A 22,472-nucleotide genomic window follows, 5' to 3' on the forward strand; every position below is an offset into this window, starting at 1 on the left:
TAAATTTTCTTCCAACGAAAAGGTAATAAAAGCTGTGGAGGTCTGGTTTGCAGAGCAAGAAGAAACATTTTTTGAAAGGGCCTTGATACGTTGCAGGTTCGCTATAATAATATTTTGACATTGAAATTTTGTTTGGTTCTATAGTACGTCAAGAATTTTCCAATATATCCTCGTAAAAACGCAATTTCTGTAGAATAGATTTCAACTTCAAAACGCTCGTCTTTGAAAGCTATAACATACAAAATAGATAACCAAAAAGAATAATATTTTATTACTTGTCAATAGAAAACAGAAAACATTTCTATAGAAACTATTATGACACAAATAAAAATAAATATTCGATATAAATGTCAAAACTAACGGACACCGTTAGTTGTATTAGATTTTTCTTTAGTATTTGAGCTTATTGATCAAACAACGAGATAGTTTAAAATGGTTAGTCGAATTGAAAGAAACATCGTCAAAGAAATTTTGAGAGACTGTCGTCCCAAAAACATACAACCCAATGAAAATTTCGTCATGTACGTGGTATGTAAGAAATCTATAAAAATATCTCTTCCCCTTACTGATTAATATGTTGTAGGTGAAATTATTTCTCCTCGATCCAAATTGGGGCATTACTGAAAATCTCCTAACAAGCAGGGCAAATGTACAGACGTTCGTCAAATACATGATCAATCAATTGGGCTCGAAAGATTCCGTGGATATGATGACGTTGAAAATGCAATTTTACTATATGTGGAGTACAGAACATATACAGGATGTACTTACTAATAACACATCATCCTTGCTCGCTAAATTGAGTCCTATCAAAGATCAAATTTGTTTAATCAGGAGAATATCCACCGAAGAAGATATGGATAATTTAAGAAGACTAATCGTGGTTTATATTGTGTTTCTTTCTGGTTTAGGAAATGCCATGAGAGACGAGGTATTAATTCGATTTTTAAAAACTTATCTACTTATATTTAACATCTTAACGAGGGCCGTTTTTATTTCAATATCCGATCGCTCCGTGCAGACGCTCCCACACTACACTCTTCGCAATTGTTGACATTCAGACGTCAGTCGGCGTTGTGCTACAGCCACGTAAACATATCCGCCATTATTGACGCTCCCGCCAAGTGTGAATTGCGAAGTGTGATTCGTTTTCTACAAGCTGAAGGCCATATTTTTGCATCGAAGAATATGAGTCATGTATATTGAGAAAACTTCATGAATTATGGTGTTGTGCGTGAATAGTGTAGAAAGTTTAAAGATGGCCGTAATGATGTGCATGATGAAGAGGGCCCAGGACGCAAATCTGCCGTTTCAGATGACCTGGTTCAACGAATGGTTAAAGATGTACCAATCTTATGGTAATAAAATGTTTTATATATTTTTTTATTTATAGCCTATCGGAGATTGGAAGAAAAAAGGCTCACGTATACCACATAGCTCTTGAACATTTTTTGGCAACAAATTCGGGAATAAGGAAATAATATTAGTTTCGTTTTATAGCAAAGATTTATTCAGAACAATATTTATTTTTTATCTATGCATATTTAAAAAATAGTTTCTAGTTTTATTTAGACATAAAAAAATTTGTATACATAACCGACGCGGCGTTTCCTGCATCTTTGACAATTTAATTTTACGTCTGGAAAGTGACCAATATCATTTCTTCTTATTTCCCTCTCAGATAATGGCTTTTCTGGACTTTCCTTTCACTTTGCTGGTAACATTTTTTCAATATAGCTGTTAGATCTACAACGTATTAGCTAGGGAAAGAGATGATAGTCGGCCGGAGCCAAATCTGGTAAATAAGGGGGGTATTCTAGTAATTCAAACCCTAAATCACTAATTTTTTGCATGGCAGCATAAGTTTGTGTGCAGGGGCATTGTCCTGCAAAAATAAAACACCTTTGGATAGCTTTCCGCGTCTTTTCTCTTCAATTTTTTTCCCGTAGAGTGGTCAATAATGTCGAATAGTAATCTCTAGTTATTGTTCTACCCTTATCACCTTTTTTTGAAACACCCTGTAAGTAGTCATGTCTCGATAACTGTCACAATATTTATTTGTGTAAATAACTGAAGTCATTATTTCGATATATCGTGATATGAAATTTAAAAGGACTATATTATTTCTGCCTTCTGAACGTCTAGATACAATTCGCCTCGTTGCTTATAAATCACCCTGTATACAACATTTGTCTGGTTCTGATGAATTTTTAACAATAAATTACATTGATAGACACACTGTTAATTCATTGTATAATAACATTGTAATTTTGAGGATTGGTAAAAAATAAGACACCATTTATCATACTCAATTCCGATTCGATCGTGCTTTCTGAAAACGCTCTGATGTCCGATTTTCGGTGAAAATTGCAGTAAATGCGATGTACCAATTATTATGCTGTGATTTTCAATAAGAAAGTTGACAAATTCGCGTAACTTTAGTGGAGGACACCAGAAAACGCAGATTTTGGGTATAATCTCCTTTAATAACAAGATACAATGTGTCTCAAAAGAAAGTTCACTTTTTATTGCTGTAGTCCGTTGAAAATTCAGCAATATTCGCTATGTTGTGACTTAAATGATGCGCCAGGCGCTCGACTAATTGTAAAAAGGGTCAAGATACCGAATCAACTATGTCTCAAGGTTTTCTACAACGCCAACAGTCGACTTGGACTGTTCGTGACGAACCTGACTTGTCCATTCGGAAAAGTGCTGTTGCTTTATACTTAAACTTCCGCATTTCAAACATAGATTTGGGGCTGCACCCTTACCAAATTCAGATCATCCAAGAATTGAAGCCTCTGGATGCTAGTCAGAAGGTAAACAAGATGATTGAGCACTTTCCAACGTTTGCAAACATTCTGTTTTAATGGCTACGTCAACAAGCAAAATTATCGCTATTGGAGTACAACCAATCCAAAACATACATCAGAAAACCACCACATTAAAGTAGCTTAAAGTGAGGATGAAAGAGGATACTCAGTTATAGTGAAATCAAAGCGTTATATGCAGATGTTAGAAGACTTCTTCGTTCCTGTACCGCAAGAAACTTTGATGGTTATAACCAAAGAAGATAGTCCGGGCAGAAGGGAGCAATTTTACACACGTCCAATAGATCTCTGCTAGAGTTCGTGAATTTTTTCCTCGCAAATAAATCTCCAGGAGAGTTCACATAAATTGACCTCAACGCAGTCCCGATTTAACACCTACGGAATTTTCCTTGTGGGGTATTGTCAAATGTAAAATTTACGGTAAAAATCTGACTTTCTTGGTACAATTAAAAGAAAATATCCATCATGAATTAACGGCCATCACGAAGAATATCTGCCGAGTCGTCATATGAATTTGAGTGCTTGATTAAAAGAATGCCGTGAGCGAACGGTTCACATTTTTAATAAAATAAGCTCCTTAGTTTTCTCAAAATTGATTTTTTATATTTGAGGCCTTCTTTCATTGTTACCTACATCACTAATCTATCACTTTTTTCCAGGTATTTTTAGAAGGACTGACTGCGATGAAAAGCGTGATGACCGAAGAAGAATTGAGGGAATTTTGCACGATAGGAAAAGATCAAAAGGAAACACAATTGAAAGAACTGAGTAAAATTGTTTGCGGGATAAGACTTTTTAATAAATACTGTGATAAAGGAGGAGTTGGCATTCCTGATCGTAAGCAGTTCAAAATATTTTATCTGTTTGTGACTAACCTTCACTTCTCATCTCTCTTAATAAGTTGTGTGACACACACAGATGGCGCTGCTATTGTCAAATCCATATGTCGTTGATGAAGTACCAATTTTCAATTGACTTTGTATAAAATTTCGTGACATTTCGATTAGCCGGAAAAAAGTTACAGCCATTTAAGTGAAGCTACTTTCGTGATTTTTAAAACAATTTCGGGTGTTAATTTATCATTGCTTCTTGATGAAAAAAAGGGCTGTACAAGCTGAGCAATGGCTTCAAAAGTGTTATCCCGACCCTGCTCGATCGAAAAGAACTATTTGTTTTTGGTCTGCTGAATTTAAACGTGGACGTACAGACACCGATGATGGTGAACGTTTTGGTCGTCCAATTGAGGTGGTTACTCCAGAAACCATCAAATTAATTATATCTAAACATAAATTGGAATTGCATAAGATAGCTGGGGCTGTATAGATATCAGAAGGCAATGAACATTTGGCAATGAGAAAGTTTTTCTAATGTGGATGCTGCGGTTACTTACAATCGATCAAACAGTGTTTGGTCATATGTTTCGTCGATATGTGACAATGGATGAAATATGGATCCATAACTTTACTAAGGAATCAAAACGATCATCATTTGAGTGGACTGTAGCTGGTGAACTACGTCCGAAGTGTCCAACAATCAGCTGGTATCAGCTTCAGTATTTTGGGATGCGCATGGAATATTATTCATCGACTGCTTTATCAAATTATATCCAGAATGATGTTCAGATTCTCTACTATGCGCGAAAATTAAGAAGTTGACGACATCTGTTGATTTTCTTTCAAACTTCAATAGAGATGAACAATAAATCCCGAATACGAACTAGTTTTGTTATTTTATAAACAATAGAAAGTGTTATTTGAAATTTTAGTTTAAATAGTAGAATAATATACTTGTTTAAGGTGCTTTTTCTAGGTAAAAACAACCATAAATCCATAAGGTGTAATTCGAATGTACTTACATGAACAAATGCATTTCTCATCTTGAACTGCATCATTTAAATAAATTGTTATCTCATGAGGCTGGAAAGTTAGACCTGACGACTGTAGACACAAACTTTGATGGTTTTTGTTCCTTCTAGGTTACATAATACTATCTTTCATTTAAGGGTCTGCTTCTGCCACCGTAATGTTAAAAGGGGTTGCTTCAATTTTTAGACCGATTCTTAATCACAGCGCTTTTTGGTCTAATCACACAAACTCGTTTAGGAACTAGCGGAAATTATAAAAATAGAAATACATGAAAGAAACTAAACAGCGTCAAACACCTCTACTGATTGTGTTGTTGTTCATCGCTATAGAACCCAAATTCAGCGCCATCTAGTGACACGTGATTGTCGCCAATAGTCTCTTTGTTTGGTGAGATTATATATGTAATGTCCCACTATTAAAATGGTGACAATATATTATTTTCTCTCTCGTTCGAGAAGTATTCTTATAGTCTTGTCTTGTCACATGAAAATAAATTTTGTGTTTAAATTTTTCTAAAAAATAGCAGTTTAATATCAAATTTCAATTTGGCTTAGTTCTTTTTTATATATCTTGTAATTGATTTAGCTAATAACAAATTAATACCTCCGAATAAAGATTCGATTCGAAATGTTCATTATAGCTCAATTTAGAACAATTATTTTAGTGGCTGAAATATTTAAATCAGCAGTGAAAATTGTGAGGGATGAAATGGATCTTATATTGCTGAAAGTATTAGCTAAAGTTGAATATTTAACAAAACTCTTTGAAAAATATTATGCCATGAGAAAGTACGGTCCTCTTTATTTTATGGAAAGCGTCTTTCCATCTCACGTGGAGAAGGGGTACATTGAATTTTGTAAGGATCAACTCATACATTATCGCCAATACGAAGTGATCATTAGGTAAGAAAAAGAATTTATTAACAGAAACATTTAAAAATATTTAGGAAGTAATAGATAAATAAATAATTTTGGATAACGGGAAATTACCAAATATCAAACCACCACGTTTTGTATGCTTCAATGCACCATATTTTTGTATAACATGATTATCCGTGTGCCTCTCCGAAGAACTTTTCTGACATTCGGTAAAATAATAATGAATCACAGAGAATTAATATTTCTACAATGTTTGGATAATATACAGAATGTTGATGCAAAAAATTCGGGAGTAAATGATGTGAGTAATAATTTAGTAGATACATATTTTTTTATCCAAAATGATTTTCCACTCAAGTTATGTGATATTGCTCTAAACACTACAATCTGAAGGCCTGAGGCGGCTCATACCCAATGGTTAACAATCCGTAACTTTTACAGGGACAATCTGTACAATCTAAAAATGAGGCTTTCGATTGATTTTTTAACAAAAAAGGTATTTTTTGTCTAACTCGATAAAATGGTTTAAATAGATATATTAAATTATAAAACATTAATAGACGAGTAAAATATCTGCCTGTTAGGGAGTTTGGCTTAAACAGGATACCAGACGTGAACTGAGCTTTTTTGAACCCCATTCGTCTATTAGAACTTCTGTAGTCTTTTATCCGATGCAAGAGGTATTAAAACACAAGCAAACATTTCTTGGAGAACTACTGAATAAATATATTGATAAGGAAAAATTTTAAAGAGATTCATAACCATTTTTCATCTGGTATTGCTAGAGCTACAGTCAAATGGGCATAATCAATTAAAATTCCAAGCAATTTAGTTTGTTAATGTCAGTTTACTGTCAATCTTTTTGCAATAATTATCATATCGTATTTAAAGTTTTAATATGGTTGAATTTACCTTTAGTAAATGTGTCGATATACATTTGATGTATGGTTTGGCTTCTGGCAATTCGTCAGTGACCAGAAGGTTATGTACTGAACGCTTTCCAGGCAGCAAACAGGTACATAAATTAAGTAAACTACTTTCCATTATTTCTTATCAAATGATATTTTAGGAAGTGTCCTGCTAAAAATAAAGTGGCGAAGGTCAGCAACGAACTATTTGAACACCAGCTTTAGAGGAAAATGCATTAGACGCAGTTGATGCTGATCCCACTACTAGCGTACGCAAAATTTCACTACAATTAACATATCAACGATAAATATTTATAGCATATTCTCCAGGAGCGAGTGAATGCCATGGAAGTAGAGGATTATCCAACAAGACTGGCCAACGCTCGTTGGTTTCTAGATAAACGACGAATTGATAATACATTTGTTGGAAAAGTACTTACTAATGAAGCTGATTTCACACGAGACGGTTTTATAAATTCCCATAATTTTCATTGTTGGGAAAATGGAAATCATCACGGTTCAAAATCAAACAAAGAATCAACATCGATTTTGAGTTAATGTGTGGATATTTCGTCGGTCCATACTTTTTTGATAATAAGCTGAATGGGCATTGATACTCCAAATGATTTTCCATGTTATGTGATATTCCTCCAAATATTTGTAAAGACATGTGGTTCATGTAGCCATGGAGCCCCTCCCCATTTCCTAAATGATGTAAAAAATCATCTATAACATTTGCATGGCCACCACGTTCACCTGAATTAAATACAATGGATTTATTTTTTTGGGATATCTTAGAACTAAAGAATGCTCTTCCAAGTTCAAAGAAATATCGCCGAAGACGCAATGTATAGAACATTTATCATAGTTTTTTTTTGTTTATATAATTTGTAGGGTTACCAACAAACTTTTTCTCCATTTCAATTTTTTCCTAATGTAAGTAACACGATGTTCTACAGTATGCAGTTCAATTAAAAATATTTGATTGTGTTTCAATACCTTAAGTATTCTCAATGAAATTTATGATAATTTTGTTCAGAATGTCTCTTTATGGCGAACGGTTGGCATATCCAAAAATCTACGTATCTTCTAAACAATAAATTTTATCGAGTTGAACAAAAAATTGTTGGAAAATCTATTCATAAATTAATTTTTGCTTTATTTAGATTGTACAGATTGTCCCTGTAAAAGTTACTGAGTGTTAACCATTAAAAATTCATAATGTGCGAATGATTAATTTAGAAAAAATACTTAAATATTAGTTTTGATTTCGCAAATTTAGGCATATAATATGACAAATTTGTTTTCTATTTCACAGCATTATTCACTCTGTAGAAAACAATATGAAGTGTTTAAAATATTAAAAATAGGCCAGAGAGGACATATTTGTCATAATTGCTACACCTTGACTCGTATTTATTGAAATGAGTAAATTCGATGTTTTCATTGGTAAACAATCGAGATGATGAGTCCACGTAGACTGACGGTTTGTTAGATGTTTACCGAAGTTTATACGGGGAATAAACATTATTTTTCATTTCTTAATTTGCTCTGAGTACCGTGTGTATTTATAAAATATTGATTGTTGCTCGAAATAATTATACGTAGATTTTGCTTAGATCGATATGTTTGTGAGGTTTGCATAGGTCATCGCCTTCCCATGTAATCTAATCCTTGTTGAATTGATTTTTTAGATTTACAGATAATTCTGTTTTCAGAAAAAATATAGAATCTGCCGAAGCATTAATAAACAAAGTTACTGAAATAGAAGAAAATATAAATACTCTCATGGAGCATATATTTACTATAGTTAGTACAAGATTAGCAGTGCCCGTAAAAATAATTTTTGTAAGTGAATATATAACAAACAATATATTGCTGTTTATAATTTTTCTGTAACATACAAGAAGTGATAAAAAAATTATTGCGAATTATTTTAAGTGAAAAATAACATAAAATTTCAATCAATCTCCTTTAGCATTGTAATATTTTCTCATTTCCTAATGTATTTGAATTGGGGTAAATTTATACCCACTACCTCTTATTTACTTAATTTATTCTTACATTTAAACGAGACTCAACTATCTTATATAATAATTAAATTATCACTAATTGTATAATTAAATATTCATTATTTTATAACTACTTCTCTAATTTATTTACCGGATACTTCGAGAGAGATTTAATAAAACCCCGGAATGTACTCGAAATCGTCCTCTACCTACCCACATATTATTCTTTATATTCGTTGTTCTACAGCTGCTAGGTTGGGAGATTTTCACCACATCTAAAGGATCCAACTGGTGCATTACGAGCAACATCTGGGAATTCAGTTGAACCATCCCGAATTTCCATAGATAAGTCCAACGTTTACCATTATCTTGTCTTCAGAGACAGCTTATTTTCATCTTAATATACAAGTTACCAAGTGTAACCAATCCAAAACACATTCGCCTAAAGTAGTCGAATTGGCTGCGATGTCAGCGCGAGGAATTATTTTTTTTGAAAATGAAAAGGGATACAGATTTACAGTGAATTCAGAACGTTATGTACAGATGCTAGACGACTTTTTACATGACAAAACTTATAATTAAAGACCATATTTCCTCCTGGATGGAGTATTTTCACATACGTTCAATAGTTCTCTGTCAGGAGTCCGTGAAATTTTTCCTGACAAATTTATATGCAGGAGAGAGGACATAAGTTGGCCTCCACGCAGTCCCGATTTGATACTTTGTCCTGTGGAGACTTTCCATACAAAATTTAAAAAAATATCTTTCACGAAATGGCAGTCATTACTTAATTATTATTAAATGAATGCCGCGAGGGCAACGGTTTACATTTGAACGGTGTTATTTATAAAAAGTAATTTTCCTAGAAATATATTTTAATATGTATTAAACCTTTTTTTTTGAAATTGTTTTTTTAAATGTGAATTTTCTTTTCAAACGCCTTTTATTCAGCTGCCATTATTTACTGCAATAGTCCAAATTGTTCTATGAAAACGATATTTTCGATAATATATCATTTTTTTAACAGTTCATCAGAATTTCTTAGTGCTTTGTGATGTATAAAAATCCTAGTTTGGATTTAAATAAATTTAATTGATGATGGATATGGGAATCTAAAACCCGAGTTATAAATATGTAAATGACATAATAACAAAAATTATGAAACATCGAATAAATGTTAACTGTATGTATAAAAAACAAAAACACTTGTTCTCAATTATCTAAGAAAACAAAAGAAAATCTTTTCTTTATGTTTCTCTATTACATCACTCAATAAGTCGTGTGACTGACACATAGATGGCACTCACATTGTCCAATCTACATAACGTTTAAGAAATACCAACATTCAAAATGAAATTTCATGTCATTTCGATTTGTCACAATGAAACAATTTCATGTATCAATTTATCATTGCTTCTTAATGAAAAATAAGATGAATATTGTGCAAGTTCAGATATCTGGTCTCTACTCCATCGACAAGAACCATTTGTTATTGGTTTACTGAATTTGAACGTGGTCGTACAGATACCCATTATGGTGAAAGTTCTGGTCGTCCAATTTAGGTGGTTACACCAGAGAACATCAAAATGTCCACAAATTGGTTATATCTAATCGTAAATTGAAATTGCGTGAGATATTTGAGACCTTGAAGATATTTGAAGGCAGTACAACCATGAGAAAGCTCTTTTCAAAGTGGATGTCGCGTTTTATCACAGTCGATCAAAAACAATAACGTGTTGATGATTCAAAAGAGAAATATAATCAATAGCGAATACTACATAGAATTGTTGGATAGTTTGATTGCGAAAATCAAAGAAAAACGGCCTCATATTTCGAGGAAAAAACCACTGTTTCAACAAGACAATGTACTTGTTTACAAATCTATGGCAACGATGGTTAAATTGAACGAATTACACTTTGAAGTGCTTTCTCATACACCGTATAATCCAGATCTGTCCTCCAGTGACTACTGGCTATTCGCTGATCTCAAAAAAATGCACGCTAGTAAGAAATTTAGCTCAAATGAAGAAAAAAATACTGAAACTGAAACAAAAGACAAAACTTTCTTGAAAGATTAAATTTAAAAATAAAATCGATTTTTGGCAAAAAAAATATTTTTCTTAGTTAGTCACACGACTTATTGAGTGGTGTCTTATCTCTTATAGTTTTCGACATCCCAAAGATATTTTAAAATTTGGAAGGCTTAGTACAAGATTTGAAAACAGCTTATGTCGTTTTAATTTTTTCAGCCGCTTTTTAATCGATTATCAGATTTGTGGACAGATCTTCAACATCAAATGATATTATTAACTAGACATAGCAACATCATGTCTAATTTGGATACATACTCAAAAATGTTATCATTCAACCATGCGTTAATTGAAGACCTGCTACGTGAGGAATATGTTTTAGAGAACATTTATATAGTAGAGACTGTTGACTGCTGTCTTATAAAGTATAAAGATTTGATTGACATAGTCGATTTGGATGATTATGAAAATGTTCATTTGGAGGTAAGAAGTGTTTATACAGTGCGTTCAAATAACGCTTTAATTCATCATCTATTTTCCAATACTATAGGCGGTAATAGCTGTGATTTCTTGGTGTCTTTGATTCCTTATTTGGTGGAGTTAACGATCACAGCTAGCTTTTCTTAATCAGTTACATATTCTACTATATAGTTCTATAGTTTTTAGTTGTAATTGTTCAATGACTAGTGACCTAATCACTCTTTAATCATGGTGCGATTCTAATCTTCTCTGTATCAACGTATATACAAATAAAGTTTTATCACATAAAACTAGTTTGCAGTCACCTCCGACACCGTTTAATCTGTAAAATTTTTAGTGCTTGTTGTGGACAGTTCCTTAAAATTGAAGTTACATATTACTGCCTTATCTAAAAAATTAAGTTCCTCCTGTTTTGCGTTGAGATTGGTTTCCAAAAAACTGAACTTATCCACCTCCTAAACAGTTTATAATGCCCTCATTGAGTCGCATTTCCTATACACCCTTCCCTTCTTGGGTACGTGTGGTGCGACCTAATTTACTCGGGCTAAACAGCAGGACTCAGAACTTATTTAGAAGATTATTCATCTTTGAATCCGTTTGCCTAATTCGTAAGCAAGCTTCTCCAGAAAGAGCGTTGAACGGCTATCCAGTTAATAATGAATTAGTTAAGGGCTCAATATTTTACAATGCAAAAAAATGTACAATCACTTGCCAAATCAATATGGACTTGTAGTTAAAAAACACTGATTATATATTTTAAATGATTTCAGTATTTGGGATTTTGTTGTTATAAGTTAGTTGAGTCGAATGGTGCTCTTATACCTGGAATTACAGACATAGGCGTTGCTGTTTATAATGGAAAATTTTATGCCTTTTCTTCGGCAGAAGCGTACCATTGTTTTAAATTGAAGCCACAAGAGTAAGTTTACGTGTGTAATTGGAATGCTATTTATTTAATAACTTTTTCATCTTTAACGAAACATCTTTCTTCAAAAGGGCTATTGAGAAAAAGCAGCAAACAATTTTATTGTAGTAACCTCTACATCCACCGTAAAAAACAGATAAGACTCAATATATAATTTTCTATTTGTGGGTGTTTACAGTTTCGTGTCACTCAGTAAATATCGACAAAAAAACAATAATAAATTAAAAATATAGTTTCTGTTTCTGTAATATTTTCGCGCATTTTTGAGGCATAATGAACCGCATTCTTAATCCATTTTTGGTAATTTTCCGTAGTGGATTGGTGCCCCTGAATAACATATTCATTTTGACAACTGCCGGGTGATGCATTGTTCGCTCATGTATGCGGATGGTGAGAGATTATTTCAATTTTAAGATACTATTCACAATAAATTATGATGACTCATGAAATATGAACAATACAAATCTACAGTGAATAAATTTTTCTTGGAAAGACCTTACCTTAAAATTAATGAGTTAAGCAAACTTATACATTGAAATTCAACTGTCAACCATAAATCAGTGCTACCAACTGACCACCTACGTTATAATGTAATTTACCTAAAATATAAATTTAAAAATATTTCCATAAATAAATAAGCAGAAAGAATAGTATAAAACACTCGTAGCAGAAGGCCATTGCAGCATACATTCCAATTTCGGACACTGTTGAAGAATCTGCAGAAATTGCGGTTTATTTAGATTAGATTAGAACATGAAAATCACATACCTCTTAAAGAAAATGGAGCTTAGAAAAGTGAAAATGATAATGGTGACGAGGATGATGACGTTTTTGACTCTTTGGTCCCAAAATCAGATGATTCTAGTAATGATAATTCGAGTGACGAATCAGACGTATTGACTGACGTCAAACACTCGCTCAAATTACCAAGATCGTCGCTTCGGGTAAGAAAGGCCCCTGAAAGACTACGTGACTTCCTACGTTGCTAAAATTCTTCTCACAGAAGATGATCCGAAGTCTTTCAATGAAGTTATCCAGTCTGAAGATAGTACGGAATGAAACAAGGTAATGTACAAAAACTATGCATGGGAGTTGATTGAACTTCCTCCAGGAAAGAAAGTAATTAATAATAAGTGGGCCTATCGTGTCAATCCTGACGCTAGTATTGACAAGTATCGTGCAAGACTGGTTATAAAAGGTTGCGCACAACGACCTGGTATTGACTATGCAGACACCTTAAATCCAGTTGCTCGGCTGGAAGTGATTCCATCATTGTTGTCAATAGCAGCTGTTGAGAGGATGGTTCTGGAACTGCATTTTTATATGTTGATTTCGAAGAGGGAATCTTTAAGAAACAACCTGAGGGGTATGCGAATGGAACAGGGCGTATTTGCCGTCTCAAACGGAGTTTATATGGTCTAAGGCAGGTTCCGCGCTGCTGGAATAAAACTTTTGATGACTTCATAACTGGTTTAGGATTTTAGTAAAGCCGCGAGGATCTTTGTGTGTATATAATGCATACTGATGGTGATAAAATCATCGTTGTGCAATACGTTGTTAATGGGTTGGTGGCTGTAACGAACCGGTCAGTTTTGGGCTTATTCATTGGACAACTGCGCTCTCGATTTGAGAGTTTTGTAAGACAACTTTATTTTCTTCTTGGGCTGGAAATAACTCAAAGCGACCGCAACATCGTGGACAACCAATAAGCTTATATCAAGAAAATCATCGATCGATTCAATGTGGAAGGATATTAACAAGTAGTCACACCCATGGAAAAACTTATGCACCAGGGAAAGCTCCTGATTTTCCACATCGATCTGCTGTTGGTGCTCTACTCTATGTGGGGTACTCGTTTTGACATTGTCTACAGTGTGAGTGTCCTGTCAAGTCGACTGGAGAATCCTACTGATGAAGACGTGGTCAGAAACAAGTTGGTGTACAGCTGTAACCCTAATACTTGTCTACTTGAGTGCTACAGTGATATCGATTTCGCTGGATGTCCATACACTATTCGTAAAATTTACAGGTGTAGATATTACTTGGCTAAACCGTCGTCTAGAATTGGTTGTTGATTCTACCTGTGAAACAGATATTGTCGTAGAAAATCTTGGTTCAAAATAGACCATTTGGATTTCTCGGCTGTTCAGAGGAAGGAAGGAAGGAGTTCATAGGAATTTCTGATTTTCCTATTCTAAAAATTGACTTCATGTTCTACGAGTAACTTTGGATTTACTTTGTGCCAGCACCGTCTATCCAAATAAGGGAAAGTGTTGAAGGATCCAGACTCTGCAGTTATTTTTGTCTACTGAATTTGAGATTGGCGGTCCTGCTAATGACATTTTCATGTTGCCATTTTAATTTTTTATTTTACCTTATTTATCCCGATTTAATTGTATTTTGAATTTATTTTGTCAAGTACTTAAAAACTAAACTGAAAAAGTTTGTTTATATTAGAACATGAGAATAAGGAATTGAATATTTTATATACTTTTAGATATATAAATCGTGTTTTATATTTGGCAAGAAAAAAACCGCAGCTAATTCACTTTCTCATGTTGGACAAAGAGTTATTATCTGTTAGCAACGTGAAAAAGTAAGTGAATATACTATATTCTTAATAATTACAACTGAAATCTACAGTACGCCAATGATTAACGTACAAATAAATTTGTTATTCGTAAATATACATTCGAATTGAAGACTTGTGTGAAATAAACTAAAGAGAGATAGATATTACTCCAGACCTAACAAAATCCAAAAGATTCATCGTCATGTCAGATAAGAAGTCTGAGGAACTTTTCCTGATATCTAGAAACGACATTAAACTGCTGGTGGGTCTTCTGACAGATCACTGCCCCGTCTAATATTACCTTACGACAGGGGTCGGTAACCTTTTGAGTCAGGAGAGCCAAAAATTACAACTTGCAAAGTTTCTAATGAGTATTACTTACTTTTTTAAAAGGAAAAGCTCAATATCAATCGATAATCTATTCATTGAAAAGTTTTCTACTTTTGCAAAGTATCAAAATCATATACTATTTCCAAACATCTTTCACAGTTTTCAAAATATTTGAAACACAAGATTTACCTCAAAGTGCACAAGTTTTTAAAAACAGCAATTCATGTCGAAAAGAAGTTATTACCAACGGCTTCTTCTTTCTATGTACGAAGCTTCTAAAAAAAACTACCTGCTTGGAAAGTATAGATATGCGTGAGTCAAAAAACAAGCTCAATTAGCTTGTCTTCTTCCAGACTCAGTAACTGCTCATCAACATCTTTTTCTTGGTTATCAGCTTGACCCTACAGACTGGGGTTGGAAGTTGGCCAACAATACTTTGAACTAGTTCAAATTTTACAATTAAAAAAAAAAGAAATATGCTGTTTGACAATTTGATATGCTTCAAAGTGAATATAAATTTATGAACAAGGCTTATACGTAGGAACCGGTAAAAAAATTAAACGCTTTTAATTATTGCAACAAAAATAAATTCGTCAAATACTAAAATGATTGCGTTTGCAACAGAGATTTGTCGTTTTTTATAATCTCAATAGTGTTTTTTAATTCAATGCATACAACACCAGAAAAAGCTGCCCCCAAGTTATTGCTTCAATCGAAAATGGACTTGGTCAGCCAGCTGTTGGTAGATAATTGGATATGACCCACGCAGCGTTTTGATAAGACTGAATCCTTTCATAGGCGACCTGGAGCAGGCAGAAAACGATTTAGAAACGCTCGTGATGACCGCTTTATTGTGTAACAGTAAGACGAAGAATGCAGGAAAATAACCTGACCCCTAAAAACATTTAATTCAATTGTAATCGAAGCATTATCAAAATTTTAAAAATTAATTTCTCCAGTTATGATTGCACCAAATTCAAAAATCCTCATATTATTGAACAGAGGACTAAAATCCCTTTCCAACAAGGTGCTACACGACACCTCTATTTTATTTAAAATTTTCGAGGGGGTGCTTATAGTTCAGAGGGGGTTTTGAATGGGGATAATATTTTCATATTGTAAATTGTCAATTTAAAAATAAGAATCGACTTTTTTGGGATCCTTTAATTAGAAAAATAATTTATCGTTGGGCGATCTGTGTGGAAGATTATCGTTTTATTATATTTCGAATAACCGATTTATTATATTATGTTTATTATTTGGTTTAGTTATTATATACTTTCAACCGCCAATTTTTCTAATAATCTAGATTGGTAGGAGAGAAACTATACGTTAAAAAATCTACCTCTGTGAAGGTTCAAACAGAAAATCGTTATGTTGTACCACCATCAAAAGACGTTTCTTATAAATGGAATGTTTGGGATCTTAAAAGAGAGGTCATTCTTATGGTGAGTTGTCAAATTATTTCTTGGGATCTTTAGTGTTTTTGTGGGTGATGAGCAAGGAATTAAAATGAATCTAAGGAAAATTCAACATCGAATACGGGGTTGAAAAGCCAAATAGAATAAAATTATTATTTCGATTACTTCACACTTTAGTACATAAAAGTGCTAAATACGTTGAATTATTACTATTAAATTATAATATGATTTAATTTTCAACCTAAATATATATAATATATATAATATCATACTATCGATTGACTTGAAATTTGGTAGGAATATTCCCAAGTAGATGTCAGCTAAAAACGAATTTTACAATATTCTGATTAAGATATTATTTTTGTTATAATAAAATTGACCAAAAAAACGAGTTTTACGAAATAACATCCATACAAAGCAGTGCGGGGGCGTTAAAAATAAAAGTAATTTTGAACTTCAAATCTGTAAATTTGAAACATGGTGAAATAGTCTTTCTATGATTCTAATTTGGACTAATAATGAATCAAAAAACATGACCAAGTTGGCAGGAATAATATCTACAATGCTGGTAGTTACCTGGACCAAGTCCTGAGACACTACAATTTATTACACTACTACAGACTTTCAGGAATTGTAAATTTTTTATCAAAAACCAAAAAGTATGGCCAGTCTGCTAGCATGAATAATATCTGCAATGGTCCATATCCAAATTGAAGAATGCGAAGGATCAATAGAATAACCAGTGCGTCACTTGAGTATCGTGATCCGGTTGGGAAACTAAGAACGGTTGACAGCCATGTATCAGGAAATGGCTTATACCACGGCTTCGGGGAAAAAAGTATGACAAAGATAGTCGGGAGAAATACGAGGAAATTAGTTTCAGAATTTTAGATCCACCACTTGAAAATGTGAGATTAAAAAAGCAATTTTTTTTAATATTTACTATATCGCATCAAATAAGAGGAAGGGGAGAGTGGGAATCTTATTGTGAAGAAATCTCCGGTTTGCTTAATCGATTTTCATAACCTAATTTTGCTTTTTTAATTTCAAATTATCAAATCGTGGACCTAAGTGTTTCTCGGGGCCACAATGTTTTTCTTCCCAAAGCTGAAAAATTGTCCGTACTATGGCGGCTGACGTTCTTATTTGCCCACCCGGTATAGTAATCGAAATATTTCATTACATTTGAATTTTCTACACCGAAATTATAATTTTGTATTTTTCTAAGATAGAGAAATTGAAATACAAACATACAAAAAAACATTGTAAAAATTGATTTATTTCGTTTTAGAGTAATCTCTTGAATTGTAAGACGGTTTCAACTCAAACTGTCAAATCTCACAGTACGAACGCTTTAAGTAGTCAAACAGTGTTACAAAAATGTGAAGAAACCCAAACTACTATTGACAAATATACTTCGGTACCAACACCATCGAATTTCATATTCGGTCTTCGAGGTAGAAAAGATGACAAGCAATTTGTTTTGGAGCTCACACGACCTGTAGCTGAATGAAGATCTTAATTTCTATAGCAAAAACATCGATTTTTCCTGAAATATAAAAAAATCTAATGTATAAATTTTAATCCATTATGGAAGATTGTAGGAGAATTAGGTGACAATAAAAGTCGTCTTTAATTTTTTACCAATAGCTTTCACAATTTATCCATTTTGGAAAGTAAAGTATAATTATTTATTAACAGCAACGAAAATTATATTGTTAACTTCTCAAAAAGTATATTTTTGTTTTTTTAACCATCACCATAGTGCAGAAAAATGAAGTTATAGTATCATTTATATTTAGAATAGGATTTTTTGTACACTTTTTAGGAAAAGAATCAAATTTAATAAAGGTGTTTAGTTTTCAAGAAAATCGTGTTTTTTTCGAATATCCACCACCGATGTAACATACTGCAGGTTATGGTATCAATAATAGCGAAATAACCAAACATATCTGAATAAAATATTTCTGCTGAATACGATACAGGGCAATAAAATTGAATGTTTTATTGTATTTTCAATTAATATCAAATTCGACATTGAAATGTAGCTTCGAACAAGGAATATTTTTATGTATTCTTTTATATTTTATTACAGAGGGCGCTACATGCTACATTTCACGTTTTTCAATTACCAAACGGTGTAATAAGTGTATTGAAGTGAGAGGCAAACAATTTGAACAACTAATGCAAATTTGTTATTGTTGTAATACAGGGTTGTTTAAATATAATTTGTGCTATTATTATTTTTATCTTCATCGCCAATTTTGTTATTATTTTTGTTTGAAATTGAGATTATGAATAATTTTTATTAGTTTTGAACTACTTATGCTTAATCATTATTCGAAATTAAAATTATAAATTATTTACGTGCTTGCAGACTTTTGTTTAGTGGCATATTTCTACAACACCGTTCATTTTAGATCCATAAAAGGTTATCAGTTTTTTAACTAATTAGGCAATTTAAAACAAAATTAAAAAAAGAATTTGCTCCAGTGGCGTAAAAAATAGGAAGATAAAAGTGACAACTAACCGTGACAGCGCGCCACTGGTTAAATTTTTCCAAAGTTTATGTCAAAATATTTCTTTATTATGAAGCATATCGGTCAACAAATTTGAAAAAAAAATTTCATGATTTATAGGAAAATTTTGATTTAAAATTTTTAACACCCTATATCTCAGCAGCTAGGCTCTGTAACGGTTCGTATTCCTATATCAAAATAAATCATTTATCGAGATCTCTCTGTGGTAAAGCGTTGTCGGTCGAATATAGAAGCACCCTGTATATCATCTGCACATACATGGCTAGTAGTTATTAGTAGACTGGTATTTAGAAAATAGTTGAGAATTATGAATATAGGATACAATTCTGTTGAGTTTCTCAGGATGAAGGGATATTCAGAAATAAATCAAACTATAAGTAAAATTTTGCTTTTATTTCGTTTTTTTATATAAAAATTAAATACTGACATTCTTTGATCTTTACAACAAACACTTAAAACATAAAAACAAATTATGTATATGTACACAATGCGAGAAAAGTACAATGTAATATAAATAAATAAGCATTACTCTAAAATTTTTGAAGTTACTCATAAAAATTTTCAAAATAACTTCATATCACTCACAACATACGGTATTATGTTTTTTTTTCTTTATAATACTGGGAAGAATGTAAGATTGCTTTCAGTACAGTTCTATATCACGCTCTAGTTTAACAAATTGTATCATGCAAATCGAACTGTATTATTTTTCGTAAAATATTTTTCGTATTTTACCTATTAATTTATCGTGACACACAGTTCTGTGGTTTAATCACAACCAAAACTAAAAATAAAGTTTATCGATGTCCCACTTCAATCTGAATCTATTTAGCAGAATTGAAAAACTTGTTTTCAAAACGTACAAAACGTCAATAGCTGTATTTTGTGTTGTCTATGCTAAGTTTCTTTCCTGTAAGCGATCAAAACTTCATTCTGTGTCAAAGTGAAAATATCAGAGCTGAATGAGATTGTGTGCCAGGGTTCCCAGCTTAGGGAAAAAATTATGGGATGAGGTGTTTTTATGGGTATTTTTAGGGACTTTTATAACTTAAATAATTAATAGCAATAATAAAAATAAATATTTTATGTGAATACATATGATTTTAAAAAATCAGAATTTCTTTTAAGGGAAATACTAGTAATTGTGGGGATTTTTGGAGTTTTTGATTAGTGCTTTAGGGACATAAATTTTTGAGAGTTGTGAACACTGTTGTGTATAACATCCAAATCGACATTTATACAGTCATGTGACTCATTTGAATGTAAGAACATACACAATAAAATCAAATCCTGCAGAGGAGCTATTCCTACATCAGGGCCTCTTACAAAAATCGGCTTCAGGATGCTGATCAGAGGCTTGACTTCGCAAACCAGATGATTGAGCGATTTCAAACGTTTAACAACATCTTGTTTTCGGATAAAGTTCATTTTCATCTTAATGGTTCTAGGAAAACGGAGCAACTTCACACACGCAGACTCCAGAAGAGGCGACATAAGTTGGACTCCACGCAGTCCCGATTCAACACCTGTAGGGTTACGTCAAATCTAAAGCAGCCGTCACCTGCCAGTGAAGTGTCAGGGACGGTTCACATTTGGACGATGTTATTTTTAAGAAATAAATTCCTAAGAAATGTATTTTGATTTGTAACAAAAATTTTATCAATAAACTTTTATTGAAATTAATTTTTTTAAATATGAGCTTTCTGTGGAGACACCTTACACAACACAGCTAGAAGTGCCTTTGAACGATAATTGTCTAAATATATTACTTTTCATTAAATAATGTGGTAGATAAAAGATTGTATTTAGTTTTTTTTTTGGTATTGAAACTTCTGATATTGTTAGTTCCTTTATCAAATCGTCTTATTCAATCGCAATGTAGAATCTATCTAGAAGTAAGAAAATGTACTGTAAGCATCCATACAATCAAATTGCATTCGTTCAATGCAAAAACGACGATGCATTTCCAAATTTACAATTACATTAATTTGTTCGACTTGGCAACGTGTTTTTTAGATAAATAACTTGAAATATCGATTATAGCAAGTCTTTACAATGCATTTTTGGCATCTTTATTGATTGAACACACTTTATAGTTTAGAATTTACAAGAAAATAAATTATAAAACATGATTAATTTCTAAGCGTTTGGAAACATTAAATTTTAAAATGTCAAAATACCATAAATCACATCTCTTTTCGATTATATTTTTTTCTAAACTTGAAAAAATGGTAGTGGTCCAAGGAATGGGGTCGGTGTTAATGGCTATTTTTAAGAACAAGACAGTTATTGGTATGAAAAAGCTATCGAATTAACTAAACTAACTAAAAAATCTACTGATACGAACAATAAACGTACAAACCTTTCTAAATATGTTTTCTTGAACACAAAACCCGAAATGGACTATTTAAAAATGAAGTGTGCTGAAAAAAATGCTGAGTTAACAAGAAAAGAGTCAAATGTAATACGAGCAATAAACTAAAACGCAAAAGACTTTTTAAATAAGGCATCTTGAACACAAAACCCGAAATGGACTTTTGAAAAATGAAAATTGCTGAAAAAAATGCTGAGTTAGCAAGAAAAGAGTCAAATCTAAAGTTTTTATTGATTCTGATTCTAAAAGTAACACTAAATTGAGAGAAGTTTATAGTCGGAGAGCTGGTCGCCACTTCGACTAAAGTACTTTCACAAATCTTAAACTTTTTCTACATGTTATTTAATATATTTAAAGTAAGAAAATCAACAATTATTTTCTCGTTTGCAAGTATCTGTAAAATGGATCGAAAATTGCTAAGACGGGTAGTTCAGTAGTTCTACCGACTCTGTCGACCCTCCAGCTCCAGAATTTTTACCTGAATATAAAGTTGACATACTGGTAATAAATTCTTAGGTAGGGGAGTAAAACATTTTAAGAGAAATTTCCGTAGGGCTTGTCAGTTGCAATGCTGCTTATTTCGTAGCAAGTTGCCTTACATAGTTTCGTCTAATTTACTAACGAAATACATTTTTATACTATTTTTGGATACTTGATTGTTCAATATCCGTTTCTTTCCATATTTGAGGGTTTTTAAAATCAGTTTTCGACTCAACTGTATATTTCTTTCATATCTCAACTACATTATTGTGATCAGTTGTGCGTAATAATTTTCTATAAGTAACAAAAGAGAAAAGACTACTTGTCAATCCTTCATTTTTCAGAAGAGCAAAAAAAACCGAAATCCTGCAAATGCTCATATCACCGGGCATAGTAATGAGATATTTAAAACAATCGAAAAATTCATTTTTTGACGATGCCATCTGAAAGTTGTTCGTTCTGTATTCATTTATAAACCAAAAGTTGCGTTTTGAGTCTTCCATGTAGTGAAAGTTGACAGTTGACAGTTTCACTTCGGTGATTTTACATAACCTAAATTTCTAATTTAGTTTAATATTCAGTCTGAGATACACCCCAGAAGATTTAAAAAAAATGTACTTAACCTAAAAACAGTAAGAATTCTATTAATTTTTTATTTTGTTAAGCTACGTATTTTCTTATTGAACAACCAAATTTTAGCTCGAAAATCTCTAAAATAACTTGAAAAAAAAAATAATTACGAAATGTATGGGCACATCTCCCCTAGTTGTGGCTAATATAGTGCGTAGTTATTGGTATCCTCAATGAGTTTTAGTCTGAAGTGCAA

The 22,472-nt window shown here is 32.4% G+C and overlaps 1 protein-coding gene across 2 annotated transcripts; it reads left to right on the forward strand.

Annotated features, from left to right (window-relative positions):
* The first annotated feature begins 338 nt into the window (after positions 1–338).
* Positions 339–18,123, forward strand: LOC130894423 (cilia- and flagella-associated protein 206-like). 2 transcript variants are annotated; one of them, XM_057801261.1, is made up of 10 exons: positions 339–528; positions 584–931; positions 3,491–3,668; positions 5,361–5,598; positions 8,177–8,330; positions 10,744–11,007; positions 11,775–11,923; positions 14,427–14,525; positions 16,141–16,279; positions 17,544–18,123. In XM_057801261.1, exons 1-10 carry the CDS (start codon positions 433–435, stop codon positions 17,763–17,765), a joined length of 1,887 nt encoding a protein of 628 aa, XP_057657244.1. In that variant the 5' UTR covers positions 339–432; the 3' UTR covers positions 17,766–18,123. The 2 variants fall into 2 exon arrangements, with proteins under 2 accessions (XP_057657244.1, XP_057657245.1); XM_057801262.1 differs by having other exon boundaries at positions 8,201–8,330.
* The last annotated feature ends 4,349 nt before the right edge of the window (positions 18,124–22,472 follow it).

The sequence above is a fragment of the Diorhabda carinulata genome, chromosome 5 (genome assembly GCF_026250575.1).
Source record: "Diorhabda carinulata isolate Delta chromosome 5, icDioCari1.1, whole genome shotgun sequence".
Lineage (NCBI taxonomy): Eukaryota > Metazoa > Arthropoda > Insecta > Coleoptera > Chrysomelidae > Diorhabda > Diorhabda carinulata.

Coding starts and splice junctions, on each gene's coding strand:
- LOC130894423 (XM_057801261.1), top strand. CDS start 433: ATGGTTAGTCGAATTGAAAGAAACATCGTCAAAGAAATTTTGAGAGAC. Junction 5,599..8,176: donor CAATACGAAGTGATCATTAG/GTAAGAAAAAGA, acceptor TTGATTTTTTAG/ATTTACAGATAATTCTGTTT. Junction 14,526..16,140: donor TCTGTTAGCAACGTGAAAAA/GTAAGTGAATAT, acceptor CTAATAATCTAG/ATTGGTAGGAGAGAAACTAT.